At 38.5% G+C, this 20,467-nt stretch overlaps 1 protein-coding gene across 8 annotated transcripts in view; it reads right to left on the reverse strand.

The window, feature by feature from the left end:
* Positions 1-20,467, reverse strand: part of LOC108271088 (cAMP-specific 3',5'-cyclic phosphodiesterase 4D) — an 86,611-nt gene that overhangs the window by 17,714 nt on the left and 48,430 nt on the right. For 4 of the 8 annotated variants that reach the window (XM_017478343.3, XM_053683429.1, XM_017478345.3 and 1 more), the window contains 4 exons: positions 1,281-1,469; positions 946-987; positions 219-252; positions 52-125 (listed from right to left, as the gene is read on the reverse strand). In XM_017478343.3, the coding sequence (XP_017333832.1) occupies positions 52-125; positions 219-252; positions 946-987; positions 1,281-1,469 (339 nt within the window). Of the gene's footprint in view, positions 1-51; positions 126-218; positions 253-945; positions 988-1,280; positions 1,470-7,055; positions 7,097-15,581; positions 16,417-20,467 lie in introns of those variants that run through there. The other 4 variants (XM_017478347.3, XM_053683430.1, XM_047158162.2 and 1 more) reach the window with 3 other exon arrangements.

The raw sequence follows: 20,467 nt of genomic DNA on the forward strand, positions 1-20,467 counted from the left end.
AAAATTAAATAAAATATGCCAGAAAAATATAAACCAGACAACCTCTCTTACTTGCAACTTCCCCGATCTTGCAGATGAGTCAATGCTGCAAAGTTGGTCCGCACTGTTCGCAAACTGGCCAGGACCTACGTAGAGGAACATGTATATGTACTGTGTGCTCTAAAACCAACAAAACACTGGACATAATGGTGAATTCAGAACAAAACAATTTCACTAACCTGTGCAAATGGTGTTACAATCATGTCTTCATGTCTGAAATAAGAGGAATTTTTTTTTTGTTTTTACATTTATAGGTTTCTGAGAAAGTAAATAAGCACAAAGGCCAATTTCTCAGTATGTTCCAGTTGTTTCATAGAGCCGGTAGTTCTTAATACTGTTTTGGGTAACAATTTATGCACAATAGTGTCCTGCTGAGTTCATGTAGACAGAGTGAGTTTATGGTCTAAACCGTACTATACACGGAGTAAGTCAGTAATTCAGTATTAAGGTAGCATGATTGTATGGTAGCAAATTGTGAAGTGACAGGTAAGGTATCTGAACCACTTCAGTTTACAAGATATTATGTATTATGTATACATAACATCGGCCATAAAAGTGCAATGTTAGTTCGTCAGATATTATAATGTAAGTGAGTGATTATTTATATAGTTAACAATTTAAAAAAAAAACAAAAAAAACCCTTATGTATATATAAATATCGGCCATGTAAACTGAAGCTCATATCCATGCACATGGAAATATCTTTTAACAATAAGGACAGAATAAAGGCACATGCATCACATAAAATCAGGCTACATATCCTCGACTTCTGGTGAACCACATGGGGTTGGGAAAACGAGTGTGTGAGTGGGTCTTGGTGATCGGTGGGGATGTCAGTAGATGGGAAAGCACGTTTTTAAAAACAGTTTGTTAATGGAAAATAGAGTTGCCACACGCTTATCTCACCGAGGCAGGCAACTGACTTCCCACTGTTTCAAGCCCTCTTCCCTTGAGAAAACAAAACAAAACAAAACAAAACAAAAGGAGTCTCATGACCTCACTTGGATGTTTGTGCAAAAAAGACATGGACGTCAAACATGATGTCAACAACGAGGACGAATAGGATAACAGAATGACCTTAAAGGACATAGTTATAGCTGTATGTGAATATTCAGCTTAAAGGTAGCTGTTTTCAGCCAATTATCAAAAACACTTCAATACATAGTATAGTAATCTCCCTAATGTGAACTCATCATGCTATGAAGCATCAACTAAGAACTAAGCAGAGTTATAATACTCACAGCTCACTAGCAGTGGAGGAATTTCGGGACATGGCTTTTGGTGAAATGTCAAAGTCTGAATCGGACCGGTACAAGAAAGACTCGCGTCGCTGGCTGTGGGGGAAATTGCCCTGCAGGACCAGGCCCGAGCTCGGGCTGGCCTGAGAGTCCAGTGCTCGTCCCACTGACGGTCCATTCTCCACATCAAAACTGCAACAGAGAAAAAAGAGACAGAGATATTATTAGAACACAATTGTGCACTGCACATACTGTAAAGTTGAGTGCAACATGAACAGGAAATGATTTTTTTTTTTTAAATATAGCAACACATTTTTTCATTATAACTAGCAACAAAAATGGTGAAACTATGTTAATATCTATGTTAAGATATTAGTTCAAATATTAGCTCAAAAGTTTGAATTGCTTTATATACAGTACATGGTATAAATATTCTCTAAATGACTTGCATGACCATCCTCTGCTTGGTCAAATTTTGCCCAATCTTCCTGATACATCTACAACTGCAATCCAAATGATTCAACCTTCACTGCAAATCAGGTATATTGTCAAAATTTACAGACTTTCAGCTGTTTGCAATGAACAAATCAAACAAAAACAATTGAAATAGTTCAACACAACAAATGCTTCAAGTTGTTTCCCCAAATTCAACTGAAAATGCAACTTATAATGACTTCTCCAGTTTAAAAATTATTCAACCCCTTCATGGCGAGCGTTATGACCTCCTGCGAATGAGAAGCATAGCTTCTGTCAGCGTTCCTGAATCTTAGCCAATCATGAGCAATGACCTCCAGTTCAGTAATATTCTCGGGTTTGTGTGCAGCAACCGCCTTCTTCAAATCCCACCAGAGATTTTCTATGGGGTTCAAGTCAGGTGACTGTGATGGCCCTGTAGAATCTTCCAGGACTTCTTCTGCAAACAAGCCTTGGTGGAATTTGAGGTATGCTTGGGATCATTGTCCTGTTGGAAGGTCCAATGCTTCACCTTCCTCACAGACAGCATGACGTTTTCTCCTAGGATTTCCTGATACTTCAGTGAATCCATCTCGCCTTCCACACGCTGCAGGTTTCCAGTGCCAGAGGATGCAAAGCAGCCCCAGAGCATCACTGAGCCACCACCATGCTCGACTGTGGACAGACTGTTCTTTCTTCATTCTTCTTCCTCCAGACATACTGCTGATCCATCATGCCGTAAAGTTCCAGTTTTGTTTCAGTGCTCCACAGAACAGAATCCCAAAACTTCTGTGGCTTATTTATATGATTTTGAGCAGACTTTTCTTGTGCTTTTGGGTCAGTAGTGGTGTACGCATTGGAGTTCTGGCATGGAAACCTTCTGCGTTTAGTACGCCTTACTGTGCTCACTGAAACCTCAGTGCCTGTTGCTACCAAGTCTTGCCGCAGGTCTTTTGCAGTCACTCGAGGGTTTTTTAACAACCTGCCTTCTCATGAATCTGCTTGCAGCCGTTGATAGCTTCCTTTTTCTGCCCTGTCCGGGGATTTTACCCATTTTCTGCCACTACCCAGTTCAGGTATTTCATGTGTTCTAGCTCAAGCACACCTGGTGCAACTAATGAAGCGCTTGATTAGTTGCATCAGGTGCGCTTGAGACAACACCTGTTTTGCATATTTGTGCTGTTGTGAGGGATTCTCTTCAGGGGGTTGAATAATTTTGAAACGGGAGAAATCATTATAAGTTGCATTTTCAGTTGAATTTGGGGAAGCCACTTGAAGCATTCGTTGTGTTGAACTATTTCAATTGCTTTTGTTTGATTTGTTCATTGCAAACAGCTGAAAGTCTGTAAATTTTGACAATAAATTTGATTTGCAATGCGGGTTGAATAATTTTGATTGCAACTGTATGTTATATAAAACATTCTTCAAACCAGGCCTGGGTCATGGACATTAATTCTGATTCTATGTATATTAAGTACTTTGAATACTATAAAGTATTACACAAACACTTTGTGTTTGTTTTCCGTTAATGATGGGACGGTAAATACAAAACTAACTATCACACATAAATCTTTAGCTCTCGTGCAGGATCCACCTGTGGTACCTTAGGTTATTGCATAATCAGAATGATCATCTGAATTAGGCAACTTGACTCAGGAAGAAAGTGAATGGCAACTGCGGAGCCAATGAGAAAGTGGCAGGGGACTGAAATAGGACAGAGCGGCCGCCGGACTGAAATCAGACCAGGACCATTTCCTTTTCGCTTCTACAGGAATTCTTTCTGGTTTGATGTGAAAGGACACATGGTGTAACAGTGAAAGTCACATGGAGGGCTAAAAGGAGGGCTATAAATAACCTATACAGCAGTTTAGGCTATTTATAGTCACTCAAGTGAAGCAGGTTATAACCCTATTTGCAATGCAGTACGTCTTCCCATCGCACATACATACATCCCTGCATGCGGGTGCATCCAAAATAACCTCTTCTATTTTTTATCAAAACCAAAAACCACCATGCCTTGTCTAGTAGTTGTTATTTCGATTGGGATTTCTATTCCATTCTTATGAAGGTGAGAACAATCTCACACTTAATTCACTACCAACTATTCGTAAATTGTTCTACTATAACACATGGTTTTCCCCAAGGTGGGTCAACCCATCTTCAAACCTTCTTCCAACCACCTCAGGGTTTAATATGTAAGCATGTTCTCAGATACTTTGCTGCTCAGCATGGTCATAAAGAGTGGTTATTTGAGACTTCCTGTCAGCTCAAACCAGTCTGGACATTCTTCTCTGACCTCTCTCATCAACAAGGCCTTTCTGTCCACAGAACTGCCACTCACTAGATGTCTTTTGTTTTTGCACCATTCTGTGTAAATTCTAATGACTGATGTGTGTGAAAATAACAGGAGATCAGCAGTTTCTGAAATACTCAAACCAGCCCTTCTGGCAGCAACAGCCATGCCACTGTCCAAGTCGCTGGGATCACATTTTTTTCCTCATTCTGGTGATGTGAACATTAACTGAAGCTCTTGTCTTGTATATGAATGATTTTATACTTTGCGCTACTGCCACTTTATTGGCTTATTGGATAATTGTCTTGAGTGCATTTCCACAGTTCTTTGTACACTGTGAAACTACCGTCCACTCACAGTTGAGTATAGTTCCACAGATTTATCTTCCCTTGAAACAAAACTCCTTACTCAAGCCTCGTGGATCTCAGAAAATGGATGGCAAATTTTTCATTTTTATTTTGAGTTTCCATGATTATGAACCAAAATGTGTCAGTACATATTATATAATAAATCATTCCAAATATTTTTGGCGTAGTATCATATACACAAGTGCAAAATTTGGCAATAAGGTATCGTTCTCCTTATTCCTGAAGAAACAAGCTATATAAAAAACACCACTGTAACACTTTAACTACATTACTGTATATGTGCTAGCATGGTGTGTTTGCTAGCATCTTACTACATACTGATAATATCCTTTGCAACTGATAATATAATATCATGTATTTATAATGTATTTATCCTAGTTAATTTATTTCATTCTGAGTGTATCTTTACCCCACTAAAATATTATGAATGCTCTTTGTATCTTTAAGATAATAGCGTCCAAATTTTCAGGCCATGATCTCAACCTTTATGCACCATATCACAGTAACTTTATGCTGTACAAGGGAAATTTTATAGCTCTTTGGGGAGCAAATAGCTATTTTATTGGAGAATTGCCCACAAAATGATATTTTAGTTTCTTCCTTCTTCTTTCGGAAAAGGTGATCGATGTGTTTGTGTCATCTTGCTTAGATCACTATAAAGCAGGCCGATGTCGAAACCTCTTCAGCTTTACACTTCGTCCTCTCAGGCACATTTGCAGCTACTTTAAAACACTGCTGCGTGATTAGTCAATGGTGTCAAGAGAACAGGATCATATTACTCCAATTTTAGCTTTACTTTATTTGAGAGTCCACTACAGTTTCCGCCTTGCCCTTATTTTGACAATCTGCTTTATCACTAGACACTTCAGGTCTTCTGATCAGCTTCATTTCACTGTTCCTCTCTTAACAGAAAAATGTGATGGAGATTCTGCAGTTGCTGCCCCAAGACTCAACAAACTTCCTATCCACTGACATATCTTCTTTTTTCCTTTTAAAAAGTACAAACGCCTTTATTTAGTAGCGTATGTAAACATTTGGATATGATCATGCTAACTGCTTATTTAGTTTTATTCGTTTCTGATTCATGCTACAGTTACATTATTAAAATTTACATACTTACTTGCTTTGAAAGCTTTTTTTAAAGTGTGAAATTCTACATTTTTTTTGAACAATTTATTTTCCCACACAATTCAACAGAGGCATGGACTTGAATCTCATGACTTGGAACTGTATGATGGCAGTCAAGAAGAAAAACTATTACTGGAATGATTTTGCCCAAAATTTAATTCATATTTATTACTTGGTATGTTTCTGTATTCTGTGAAATTAATGCAAATTAATGAGCGCCTTTATAATACACTCAATTTTTGTTATGTAAAGTCACAAATTAATTGGTTAATACTTATTGTTTTGTTCTGTGGCAAATTGTTTACTTCTTATTTCAGGTGTAGGTTTTTTTTTTTTGTTACTACATATTTTTTTCATTTGTTTCTACTGATGTATCTCCCATAATTATCCATTTATTAGCATTGAGTTACATAGATTATTGCACAAGTATTATAACACAAATTATATAGATTATAGTATTATAACACCTGGTTACTGAAATCACTATTTGGATATTAATTATGTTCTATGTCCAGAGGAAGTCACTGAGAACATGTGAAAAAGAGAAGACAAGTCTGGCAATCTTTTTTTTTTTTTTTTTTTTTTTACAGGGATCAGCACTGTTGTGCAAATCAGATATGTATTTGAACTAAAAAAAAGTCTCACAGTAGACAATATCTTTCACTCATGCAGGCAGGAGCAGCCAGTCAGATAAGAAACTGACAAGACAAAAAAGAGATACAAAGTCTTTCCATAACTATTCACCCTCATGAAGTTTTCAGCATTTTGAGGTGTTGCAACCTGAAACTGAAATGGACTTAATTGGGATTATATGCCATGAAGCTACATAAGATAGCCCATAATACTGAAGTGGGTGTGGATATCTATATAGTATGCAAAATTATGTACAAATTAAAAAATATAAAAGTTGTGTTCATCCCATTGCTGTGACACCCCTAAGTTAGTTCCTTAGGTCCATTCCTTAGGTCCATTCTCAAAATGTAGAACTTGGGACTTGACTTGGGACAGTATGTAGGAAACAAACAGTTTGCCTGTAGCAAAGTCCATAAGGCCTTTTAGCTTCAATAATAACTGTAGTTTATAGAGATTAATATTCCAAAGCATACTATGTCACAAATATGCTTTTATCTATTAGACTTTGAGCATTATTAAGTGGGGATTATGTACACAGTTAAATCTAACCCTAACCTAAATTTTTCCTCACATCACAGGAAGTCACACTACTGAAGGCATATTTCCTGTGCTAAATGTTAGTGTAAAGCATTTTCCAGCATACTATAGACAAATATACTATACGGTATAATTTTTCCTGTGGGGTCTGTGTTCTAGCTTTGACATGTCATAGAGACTAGCATAAAAGAAGTTATTAGAAAAACAAAAGTACAAGAACCCAAGCAGTCTCCCAATATTATTAGTGTTGGGTAAAGTGCAGACTCAGGTTTATGGTTGTGGTTTGTGTGAGTGAGCCTTAGTAGACCAAGAACCATGCACAGACATAATACAGTACCATACAGTACCATACAGTCCCATAATTACCTTCTGAGAATTAGCTATAGCTTCTGTGGTGAATTTGCCAACTGCAACGAGAAAGAATTATGTTTTCAGTTAAGACATTTCTGAATCTCTTTTTTTATGATGTTTTCTTCTGGCAGATTTGAATTGGATAATTGGACTATATTTTGGTAGAGGTAACATAAATGCTACCAAAGTACCACAATTAGCAATCGGGTTACATCAGCTACCTTTTAAACCAGCCAGAAATACTAAAGTAAGCTTCTTTGCACCTGAGCAACCATGAGTGAAGTTAGAATTTTTGGCATTTTGTATACACCACTTTAGTGGTTTAGTATCTTACATATTGTAATAGTTCTACCTACTTTTTTTTTTAACTTAAAAAAAAAAAGAGTTCTACCTATCTTTTTTAACTGGTGAAAAGAATGAGAATTAGAGTTCCTGCACTACTTTGCTGCTTTCTGTAAACACTGTACAAAGAAATATGTGCAAAAGACACCAAAATTTGCACTTGCATCTAAAAAACAAAAGCATTGTGAAAGCTCTGCTCTGTCTTTACAATAAGCATTTCTAGCAGCAGCACTATATACAAGCTGAGAAGACATCACTTTTAGTTATGATCAAATCATACTTAAATATGGTGTGTTATGTATAATTGTAATATACACTGATCAGCCATAACATTAAAACCACATGCCTAATATTGTGTAGGTTCCCCATGTGCAGCCAAAAAAGCTCTGAGCCATGAAGGTATGTACTCCACAAGACCTCTGAAGGTGTGCTGAGGTATCTGGCACCAAGATATTAGCAGCAGCTCCTTTAAGTCCTGTAACTTGTGAGGTGGGTCCTCCATGGATCAGACTTGTTTGTACAGCACATCCCACAGATGCTCGATCAGATTGAGATCTGGGGAATTTGGAGGCCAAATCAACACCTTGAACTCTTTGTCATGTTCCTCAAACCATTCCTGAACCCTTTTTGCAGTGTGGCAGGGCACATTATCCTGCTGAAATTGGTCACTGCCATTAGGGAATACTACTGCCATTAAGGGGTGAACTTGGTCTGCAACAATGTTTAGGTAGGTGATACGTGTCAAAGTAATATCCACATGAATGCCAGGACCCAAGGTTTCCCAGCAGAACTTTGCCCAGAGTATCACACTTCCTCCACCAGCTTACCATTTCCCCCCATAGTGCACACTGGTGCCATCTCTTCCCCAGGTAAGTGATGCTAACGCACCCAGTCATCCACATGATGTAACAGAAAATGTGATTCCTCAGACCAAGCCACCTTCTTCCATTGCTCCACGGTCCAGTTCTGATACTTACGTGCCCTTTGTAGGCATAGTGTTGCACAGGGGTCAGCATGGGCACTCTGACCGATCTTCCGCTAGGCAGCCTCATACACAGCAAGCTGTGATGCACTGTGCGTTCTAACACCTTTCTATCAGAGCCAGCATGAACTTTTTCAGCAATTTGTGCTACAGTAGCTCTTCTGTGGGATCGGACCTTGGGTACCAATGACCCCGTCACCGGTTCACTGGTTGTCCTTCGTTAGACCACTTTTGGTAGGTACTAACCCCTGCATACCAGGAAAACCCCACAAGACCTGCTGTTTTGGAGGTGGTCTGACCCAGTTGTTTAGCCATAACAAATTTTCCCTTGTCAAAGTTGCTCAGATCCTTACGCTTGCTCATTTCTCCTGATTCCAACTCATCAACTTCGAGAACTGACTGTTCACCTGCTGCCTACCAGGTTCCATTGTAATGAGATAATCAATGTTATTCACTTCACCTGTCAGAGGTTTTCAAGTTATGGTTGATCAATGTATTATTAGGATGTGTATTGAATATACTAAATAAACAAACATATTTGCTCAATTCTAAGTGTAAATATTAACCTCTCAATTCCGATAGACATTTTAAACCATTCTTTCTTTTTGGTTTTAAGCATGGAGGCTGAACAAGGCCAAATGGGTATGTTACATCCTAATAATCAACACATAGCTAACCCTCCAACACACAAGTCTCAACAAGCATCCAATGTATGGGAACAGGGTGTCATGGCTGAACATTCCAGGTTTTACCATCAATGCATGTGCAATTGAGAGGCACTGTAATGGACTGTAACCAGCTGGGTGGTCTGGAACAGGACATAGTCAGTAAGTGTTCCTCAAAAATCTGTCATTACTAGCCTTTGGGCATTCCCTGTCATCTCATACATTGATCCTCACTGCCAAAAAAGATACACAAATTACAGATATGACATGAGGTCAGGACCAAGACGTTTGCTGCTTGATTCTCCAGTCTATACTGTACACTATATGACCAAAGGTTTGTATACACCTGACCATCACACCATATGTGCATTTTGAACATCCCACTGCAGATGGAGTGCACCTTTACTGTTACAATATCCAACACTCTTAAGAGAAGGCTTTCCACTAGATTTTGGAGCATGGCTGTGGGAGTTTTCCCATTTAGCGGCAAAGGTGTTAAGTGGGGTTGAAATCAGGGCTCTGTGCAGGCCCCTTCAGTTCTTCCACTACAGTATTGGCAAACCATGTCTTCATGGACCTTGCTTTGTGCACAGGGGCACTGTCATGCTGGAACACGTTTGGTCCTTTTAGTTCCAGTGATGGTAAATTGTAATTGTGCCTGATGAAGACCTGACGGTCGAAACGTTGCACTTTCAATAAAAAGTTATTTGGAGCTGTAAATTCAGTGTGTGGCCATCACGCTTCTTTTTTTCCAAATTGTAATGCTACAGCATACAAAGACATCCTAGTGATCCTAATGTAGTTTCCTCAAAACATTTATATTTGTTGACTTTGTGTGACCCATCTACCAGCTAATTGAAAGTGAAATACAGAAATGCAGGAAGAGAATCAGATTTAGAGAATTCAGTTTAGAAGAAGGAGCCCAAATGGAGTATATAGTAGGTGCTACGGGAAAAGTCTGAGGATGGCAGAATAAATTGCACTACCAGGGATAAGTCACAAATAGCCTCTGTGTATTGGGTACATGGGTAAAGAAAAGAGTAATGAGATGGTGCAATCAATATGCTCTTCAGTGGTGGTCTGAGAAGACTGTTGCGCCGAGCGTGGCATAATTGAGGGTAGCGCTCTTCAAAATGAAAAACACACAGGGACTTGTGCAGAGCTCAACCTCTCTCCCGGATCCACTATCCCCACTGCTGGGCCCGATTAAGCTCTCAGCAGATCCAGGCTTTATTTGGAACGCCGTATTGATCCCAATTGGACAACGTGCATCACTTGTCAAGCAAAAGCAATTAAGTAGCGAAGTGCCTGGCCATGAAGGCTTAATGCACAGGCTGGGGTGAGAGTCAAGAGCAGAAGGGAGGCAAAGAGGGCTGGCCTTTGATTTGATCTACAGATGTGGGTTTAATAGGCACATTTCAATAAACAAGTGATTGGGACCTGGGGTGAAGCAGGTTCTACCACTTCCCCCTTTAATTAAGCACTTACAAGGAAAGGTGAAAGTATTAGCAAGTAATCTTAAGCCTCTGCAAAGGTGGTTATAGTTGAGCACATTGTTTTCTGGTGTCTGAGTGGAAAGAATACAATTTAACATCTTACATAGCCGTGTATTGTAATGATAATTTGATGGTGTTTTCCATTATTTAAAGTCCTATTTAAGGCATGAAAAGTGCTTAGTTTACAGGGAGCAGTCATGTTAAGGGTCTAGTCAAGAAGTTACAATCGGAAACAACTGGATCAGAAAATACAGCAGTCACAACAGTTACCGTTCACAGAGCAGGAGAATGGTATAAAAAGAGCGTGTTTAGAGATACCATTACTAACAGTAAAGATTATCATTCAGAAATGGGAAATGTAGGAGTAGGAGTAGGTGTATGATTTTATCAAAGTGGCTTTCTGAAATACGCTGTCAAGTTTCTTTTACTCATCTAATTAGGATTACCAGTAAAGATGATAAATATTTTGAGTATGACTTTAAAATCCCCTCAGTAATCCGGTCAGGCTAGCTCATGTTAGATAGCTGGTCTGCATTAAGCAGGAACCAAGATGATCAACTTTTAAAAATATGACTTAAAAATCCTCACAGTTATCCTGACAGGTAAGCTCATGTTAACCTGCTAACAGATGATCAAATTTTTACAGAATTACTGAAAATGCAAGGTGCATTGAAGCTATTTTGGTGGCTCATGATGGCGCAACACCATACTAACCGACTTTATGTTGGTTTTTCCACTGTGACCTATCTGTATGTGACTTTATTTTTCAACGTCTTATATATTTATATATATCTTTACCAAGATAACAACTCTGAGTCTTCTCCTATAATGCCTGAAGAGGATGGAGAATACATGGCAAGGGATCTGATACCGTTCCTCCATACAGAATCTCTCTATATCCTTCAAATTTCTTCAGTTCACCCCACAGGTTTTCTTTGGGTTTCAAATCAGGGGACTGGGATGGCCATGGCAGGACCTTGATTCTGTGGTCAGTAAACCATATTTGTTTTGACTTTGATGTATGTTTTGGATTATTGTCCTGCTGGAAGATCCAACCACAGCCCATTTTAAGCTTTCTGGCAGAGGCAGTCAGGTTTTCATTTAATATCTGTTGATATTTGATAGAGTCCATGATGCCATGTATCCTAACAAAATGTCCATGTCCTCTGGCAGAAAAACAACCCAAAACATTAAGGAGCCACCACCATATTTAACATGGGCATGAGGTACTTTTCCATATAGCTACGTCTCTGTGTGCACCAAAACCACCTCTGGTGTTTATTGCCAAAAAGCTCTATTTTGATTTCATCTGAACATTGAACCCGATCCCATTTGAAGTTCCAGTAGTGTCTGGCAAACTGAAGATGCTTGAATTTGTTTTTGGATGAGAGTAGAGGCTTTTTTTTCTTGAAACCCTTCCAAACAACTTGTAGTGATGTAGGTGACTTCGGATTGTAGTTTTGGAGACTTTCTGACCCCAAGACTAACTAACTTCTGCAATTCTGCAGCTGTGATACTTGGAGATTTTTTGGCCACTCGAACCATCCTCTTCACAGTGCGTTGAGACAATATAGCCACACGTCTTCTTCCAGGTTGATTCATAACATTTCCAGTTGACTGGAACTTCTTAATTATTGCCCTGATGGTGGAAATGAGCATTTTCAATGCTTGTGCTATTTTCTTATAGACACTTCACGTTTTGTGAAGCTCAACAACCTTTTGCTGCACATCACAGCTATATTCCTTGGTCTTACCCACTGTTATGAATGACTAAGGAAATTTGGCCAATGTGCTACCTCATATTTATACCCCTGTGAAACAGGAAGTCATGGTTGAACAATTTCCTTTTCCTAGTCACCCAGGTGTACTAAAAAATTAAAAGTAAAATATCAATGGAAATATATCTCAAATATATGTTTCTTTTATGAATTCATAGGGGTACCAATAATTGTTGCACACATATATTTAACAAAGATATATATATATATATATATATATATATATATATATATATATATATATATATATATATATATATATATAGATAGATAGATAGTAGAGACAAATTTTCACAGCCTTCTTTGCTTATATTTACCAAGGGTTGAGTTATGATCCTTTCTGGGCGGATTACTAATTAAATGTCATGAAAACAGACTTTGTGGCTCAGTTTATTTCTGACACATAATGAAGATGATGTAAAAGATCAAACCTCGAAACTAAATTCAATCTAATTTAATGTGAGAGGAAATACGTGTATACGTATACCTGTCATAAAATGTCATAGGTTTTCATAAAATTCATATAAGCAGAAATACAGCAAAAAGGTTTGCTTTATGTCAAATATGATCTCACTCGGCATCACCATTATGTAACTCTGACATACCAATAGTACATTACGGTACATGAAACAGTTATAACACTTATATGTAACTTAGCCTGGAATGTGCCACTGTACAACCTTATGTCAACAAAAATTGATGCTGAGTGACTCAATTTGAAAGTATTTATAATGCATTTAATGCATTTTCCACGTTACAATTACTTATGCAAATGCATTACACTTTATAACAATGGTTACAATGTGTTATGAATTGTTAGAATGCATTTGAAGTGAGATCTGTCCTGATTTTTTTAAACGAGCAACTGAATGCATTATACTTTTCATATATTAATGTAGCTTATTGACACCTATTTATAATACCTTTAAAATAGCTACAGAATACGTAAAGTGAGACAAAAAAAATGTTTATCAAACCAATGCAATTTTTTTTTCCTGATGATTTTCTAGAAAGTGCAGGTCATTGTACATATGAAATAATTTGTCAGAAATATTATTCCATATATTAAGAATTCATACTGCATAATAAGGGCTGCGCAAAGTGTATTGTATTTTCACAAGTAATTATAACAAGTGTATAATGCCTTAACAATGCATTAACATGTTATGAATGTTATATTATTCTACATACAGCCATGGTAGAAAGTGTTACTGAGTATTTTTATGACTGCTGTTGCCTGTTGGAATAAGCCTTTAGAAGTTTTTATGCAGGTTTAAAATCGGTTGTCATTAAGGAACCGCATTAAGTAAAGGTGTGCAAAACTTTTGCAGGATCCTGCACCTTGCTCAAGCGTCCTTTTGTTAGTTTAGCTGTAAAACTCAAGGCAAACATAGTCTGTGACCAGTGGATTGTATTAAATGATAGATTCAGAAAAATGCCTATAACACTCACTCATTTCGCACACACTGAACACACACACACACTTTTTTTTTTTTTTTTGAAAAGTGGTAAGAGAAGCTGTGACCACAAACGCCTGTGTCACCATGCACAGCTCTTGGGTTGACGTCAGTTGTGGCTCAGTTTGCACTCTTATCAGAGATAAACGAGCACAGCAGCGTTGGATGTGCTCAAGATAAGAGACTAATGTCTAAGTATCAAAGACAATGTTTTCATGATTACTTAAAAACAACTCCCAACGAGCCATCTGGATATTTATGGTGGAATATTTGAGCTGATATCGAAGCCATGATTCTTGCTCAGTTTCAGTCAACAGCTCTTCTTTTCAAAAGGTAGTGACACAATAGTTTGCACACAGCTTTGGCCTCGTTTCAGTGGCTTGCAGCAAACCTGCATGTATGCGTGAAGAAATTCCATCAGGATGGACGCAGACTGCAAATGAAAAGACAATTCCTGGTGCTCGTTCCATTCGTTTCCTGCCATTGAAAACATACAATCGCTTCTTAAGGAATCCGCTCCCAAACAGCTCCCCTCAGTGTCATTTTTTTGTACAACTTGGGCACAGGCTTCTTCAACAACAGGAAATGACACAAATGTATTCATAAGAACCCCTTATGAGACATGTTATGCTGAATCAACTGTTTCCCCTGGTGAAACAGCTTTCACATAAATGAAGTATAACCTGTCATGTAATTTAAGAAGAACAGACACATGGGTTTTTCATACAAAATATACTATCCAAACAGCTGGTTGTGAAAGTTCATGGCTGTATAATGCTTTATGCAGACTATATATTATTATCAATTGTGGGAACCGAGGTAGTAATAAACAGCACGTATTAGTATTATTTATTTCAGAGGAAGTAATCCTATCTGGCTGTCCTTTGGGCCACAAATCTAAAGCCCTATCTCAAGAGTCACAGCTGAGCGCTAGACAACAAAAGTATCATTTAACTTATGTTTTACACCTGCTTTAATAAAAGTGAAAGGAGAGATAGTGTGCATGCTGCGAGAAAAGAACACCAGCACCACGCTCTGTTTCACAGATATGGTCAAACATTCTTGGCCAGGTTTGAGTTTAAAATCGAACCTATAAATCTATTCATCAAGACCATGCTAACCTTGTGTCTGAGGAAAACAAAACAGACCAAATTCCCAAAACAGCACACCAGATGGGCTTTAAAACTGTGGAGGGGAAGACACAACACAAGGTTGTAAAATCTGGTTAGAAACAGCAGGATAAGTCTCACTTCCTGCTTGTCCCTGAGGTCTTAAATTATTAGCGTCTTTATTACCTTATACAGTAAATCCTCATAACATATCCAATCACAAAAAAAATAAAAATAAAACTACTGCTTTGAAACACTTTAACGTTTTTCAGTAATTAATAGGAAGGACATTTCTTCCAATACTTTGCAGAACATCATCAGGAGGATCCGTTAGCAAGATTCAGACTTTTCTACACATTACACTCATATTTAACTTTAACATCAATGCACAGACACAATGTGTCCGGTGTGGGGGGAAAAAAAACCCCAAGAGGCCAAAACAATATTCCAAATAACGGGATCTGGCTTCTGTGTTCACCTGCTGCACAGTCTGTAAAATACTGTGCTGATATTTATGTGCTGGAGCACTGAGGTGTCCTACACATGCTCAGCTTCTATGTTACACCATTCACAGAAAGCATAACTGGCACAGCATGTGGTGCGACCGTTACTTTCAAACCGGGAACGGATATTACCTAACACCAGTGTTAAACTGCACATGCGTTTTTTTTATCCTGTGGTTTCATTGAAAGAAAAGAGGGAAAAGATTTACCGCCTGCGTTTCTGCAAGATGTCGATTGGACGGTTGACTGCACATGGGGATCCATAGATATTCCCATTTCGGACTTTGAAAGCCCTGTCAGCAGGAGCGAGAAAGACACAGTTAGTCGGCAAACTCATAGTTCCTTCTATTTCACTTTCTAGCACTTGCCGGGTATTTGTCCTCTGACTGCACTCTTTAGCTTTTCCTTTTGTGTGCCCATGCCCTCTTGAAGCCACACATGGTTCCCATCTCCGACAAGTCACAAACGAAGAAGCCAAAGTCGCATGAGTAATCAACTCCCTTTGAGTCACTTCAGAAGCCTTGACGCTGAAAGTCTCTCTTGGTTTCAGTGTTCATCCCTTCTCTAGAAAAGCAGGTTGATACACCCAAGCTCTTTCAGCTGTGCTTGCTGTCTCGGAGCTGTGTGTGTCACATGTTTTTTCCTTCTCTTCCTGAAATTAGGCTTTTTGTATGATTCCTGTGGTAAGCCTATTTTGCTCAAAGCACAGCCCACTGGTTTACATATACACGGTGATATGCAGAGCTTTAAAGAAAGATCTAACACCATCCAGACAGAAGGGGGGAAAAAAAAGAACCGGCTTTCCTCTTTGCCACCACTCTTCCTGTGTTATTGTGTAGATCCGTAATGGTCTTGATCTTCATGCCATTTTACCACTATTTCCTGCATCTCACTTTATCTCTTGCTTTCTTCTGCAGTTCTTATTCCAAAGCATCCTCTCCCCCCCCATGGCCCCGTCTTTCCCTCTCGCGACTCAACCCCGGGCTGACAGCTGAACTCATTTGCGAGTCTCTGCCTCCCTGATATAGCGTGTATGTGTGTCTGTTTGAGGCTGTGTGCACGTGTTTTAGCGTTCTTGAAACAGTGCCAATTGAACAGTGAGGTCACAGCACTGAAACAGGGGGGAGGACCCACAGGATGAGAGGCTCCAGCCTTCCTGGAAAGTCTCCAGTGTTAACTCTTTGAAGAAAAAGTACCACTGGGTAGAAGAGAGAACACACACACACACACACACACACACACACACACACACACACACACACTACGCAAAGCCTAAACAACATGCTTCAACAAAGTTAGTTTATGACATGGCCGGCTTGCTTAACTTTTATCAATCATAAATCAATACCTTAATTAAAATAATAATTAAAAAAACGAACACCAAGGCAGGTCACCTTCATGCTCATGCAAAATCATTGACTGGCAAAGAGCGCAGGAGTTGTGTACAGGACTGACTGTTTAATGACATGATGGGATTTTAGTTCCCCTGGGGCTGAAATGGAGCCCTGCTGAAATTAGAATAAATATTTGCTTAGTCGGAAGTGTTAGTGGGGACTTGAAGGGGTGTTTTTCTCTTCTGTGGCTCAAAGCCAAACACCCACTGGAGACAGGACAACGAGCAGATTCATATAGACAACACAAAAACACAAGCAATACCTTAAAATTGCACAATACCCACTTCATGTAAACATGACCAGAGTACATTTATTGTACAACTTTTTTCCTCTCTCTCTCTCTCTCTCTCTCTCTCTCTCTCTCTCTCTACCACCACCATTATTTGTCTTTATACTTCGTATATATATGATTTATTTTTATCCTGCACAATATATTGTACAGTTTTTTTTTAATCACTGGTCACTCATCATCCTTTATTTTCTACTGCATACAAAGAATTTCATTTCAATGAGCTTGTACATGTGATGATAAAGTCTACTTGAGCCACCCTGTAACTTAGTAACCGATAGTTTATCTGAACTGGAATTTTGTTATGCCTAGTGGTAGGCAATGTTTAAGCTTTCCAAAGATATTTCATATATTTGTGCATCAGTTCTTGTCTTATTTATGCTTCTGTATCTCACTTCTGATGCTTCAGGAGTCACTAGAGATGAATACATTACTTCACATCTTCACTAGGTTTAATAGTGAACTAACCCGAGGGAGTGAAAAGGTGAAAATAAACGTATACAGCTTTATCTGAGGATATACAATACAAATGATTTAAAAGCAGCCTGCAAGACTGTACTGATTAATGGGGCTGTAAAGTCTCTTCCATGACTAAGGGAATAGTGCCACCTAGTGTGTCATATAAACATCATTTTCTCAGACCTGGGTGGGTGCATGGATCAGCCTGTAGCAGGGAAAAGCAGATCTAAATTTAATGTAAAATCACCAATCCATCCAGCCTCAACAATTCAGACTCAGACCAAAGCCATTACAAAAGCTGTCTATTAAATAAATGTTAAAAATGATAAAAACTTCCTTAGTATAAAATAAAAAATATTAACCCAACATTGTCGAGTTATATTGTTAAAAAGCTAAAATGTTTTTGTAGACTTTCAGAAATACTAAATTAAAATCGCACTGAAAACTCCCTCATAAATACTGATACTTCACTGATTCAGAAAGCTGTGCTGTTTAAACGAGTCACAATCGGGGTACAGCACAGGAGATCTCTGAACAACTGAAAAAGACGTTTTAGAAAGCGCTTACGTTCTTGATTTCATAGACATAGCCTAAACCTAAACATTTTCTCACTAGGTGTAATTTCATGTCCGGAATTTGTCACGTCCTGTACACCTGACTACAGGAAGGTATGAGATTACATACAGTTGCAATCAAAATGATTCAACCCCCATTGCAAATAAGGTTTATTTCAGCTGGTTGCAATGAACAAATAAAACAAAATCAATTGAAATAGTTGAATGCTTCAAGTGGTTTCCCCGAATTCAACTGAAAATGCAACCTATAATGATTTCTCCACTTTCAAAACTATTCAACCCCCTGCTTTGCATCCACTGGCACTGGAAACCTGCAGCGTGTGGAAGGCAAGATGGATTTATTGAAGTATCAGGAAATCCTAGGAGAAAACGTCATGCCGTCTGTGAGGAAGCTGAAGCTTGGGCGTCATTGGAGCTTCCAACAGGACAATAATCCCAAGCATAACTCAAATTCCACAAAGGCTTAGTTGCAGAAGAAGTTCGCAAAGATTCTACAGGGCCGTCACAGTCACCTGACTTGAATCCCATAGAAAATCTCTGGTGGGATTTGAAGAAGGCGGTTGCAGAACACAGACCCAAGGATATTACTGAACTGGAGGCCATTGCTCATGAGGAATGGGATAAGAATCCTCAAAAACGCTGCCAGAAGCTATTCATCTCCTTTGTAGCAGGACATAACAGCAAAAAGGTGCTCTACTAAGTACTAAAGACCCTCGCCATGAAGGGGTTGAATAATATTGAATTTGGGGAAACCACTTGAAGGATTCGTTGTGTTGAACTATTTCCATTGCTTTTGTTTGATTTGTTCATTTCAAACAGCTGAAACTCTGCAAATTTTGACAATAAACCTGCAATGGGGGTTAAATAATTTTGATTTTGCAACTGTAGCTATAGCCAGGCTTTTGAAGACAGCAGGAAAATCAGTGCAGAAAGTATTTTCCCTACAATTCTGCAAGCAACAACACACACAATACACGTTTCTGGTAAAATGCAATGTTTGGCTTTATTTATACCCTACATGCTTACGTAATTTTTATTATTTTTATTTTCTAATTAATTTTTCAGTCTATACATTCACTATTATGGGTTATTTTGTGTAGATTCATGACCTACAGTATAATCCCAAATTGAATCAGTTTCAGTTCTGCATACTTCTCCAAGCAACTGTAGATAGATATATAGATTAAATCTGCAAAGAGAAGGTTTTTTGGACAGACACCAGAATTTGGAAACTGCTAATCCTGCTAAGACTTCCAGTAGTTGAAAATAAAGCATTTTTACTTCTTACTATATTTTCTGTGTTTTAAGAAAATGAAATCCAGTTCTGCCAGTTACTTGCCAAAATATATACAAGATGTTTTCTCTCATCTTCTGAAAACAATACTTGCAAGTTAAATTCTGTACTGCAGTTTAGTCTGCCTTTATGTGGTGACATTTAGTAGCTGTCTCAAGGCTATTCATGGGTCCGTGTGAATACACTGTATGAAAATACATTTGATAATTTACAGCATTAGGAATTCTGCAGCATTACTAATGTGGGTATTAAGATCCACTCATCTCAGAGTTCACAAGTCAACCAGAAGAGGTCAGTCATAAAAGCCAATACTACATACTCCATACAAACATATCACGTACATACAAATTCTTTCCATTAGACTTTTTTTTTTTTTTTTTTACATAAATATTTATGGATACAGCATTCATGCTAATAACTGTACGAGAGAGAGAGAGAGAGAGAGAGAGAGGGAGAGAGAGCAGAATAAATATAATGTACATTGGATTTGCTCATTAGGGATCAATTGGGAGGTCAACCATGCGGTGCGCCAGGATGGGGCATTGACGCAGGCAACTGTAATCACACTGCTGCCTCCACTCTGGGAACGGTTCCAGACACTGGAGGATATTTTGGGACCAGTCACACACTCTGTTATCGTTTTATTAATTGCCTCGCTTGCACCCCCAAACCCCCCCCCCCCTCCCCCCCAGTACATACTATGTACGAGGCAGAATGCATCTGTCTTTGTGTATGAACTCTCAGATGATATCAGACCATGTTTTATAGTAAGTAATGATATGTAAGCGGGAATACAGTCTACTTATCTGTTACACATTTCAGTCTCTTGAACACATACTGCTGTTGCACTGTTGTACTTCAGGAGTAACAGACAGATGGTGTGTCGTCTTCCGTCTGTCAGCTCTACATTTGGAAACACTTCTGAAATCTTGCGAGCTCTTGATTCAACCCGTATAAACCTCAATTTCTTTAAGCATGATGTATGATCCATAACAATCACTGCCGTGTGAGGAGATGTGGGAATGCATTTGTATGCTAACATATATGATACTTTACAACATTATGAAATCTGCTATATTACTTA

Source organism: Ictalurus punctatus, chromosome 10 (genome assembly GCF_001660625.3).
Source record: "Ictalurus punctatus breed USDA103 chromosome 10, Coco_2.0, whole genome shotgun sequence".
Taxonomy (NCBI): Eukaryota; Metazoa; Chordata; class Actinopteri; order Siluriformes; family Ictaluridae; genus Ictalurus; species Ictalurus punctatus.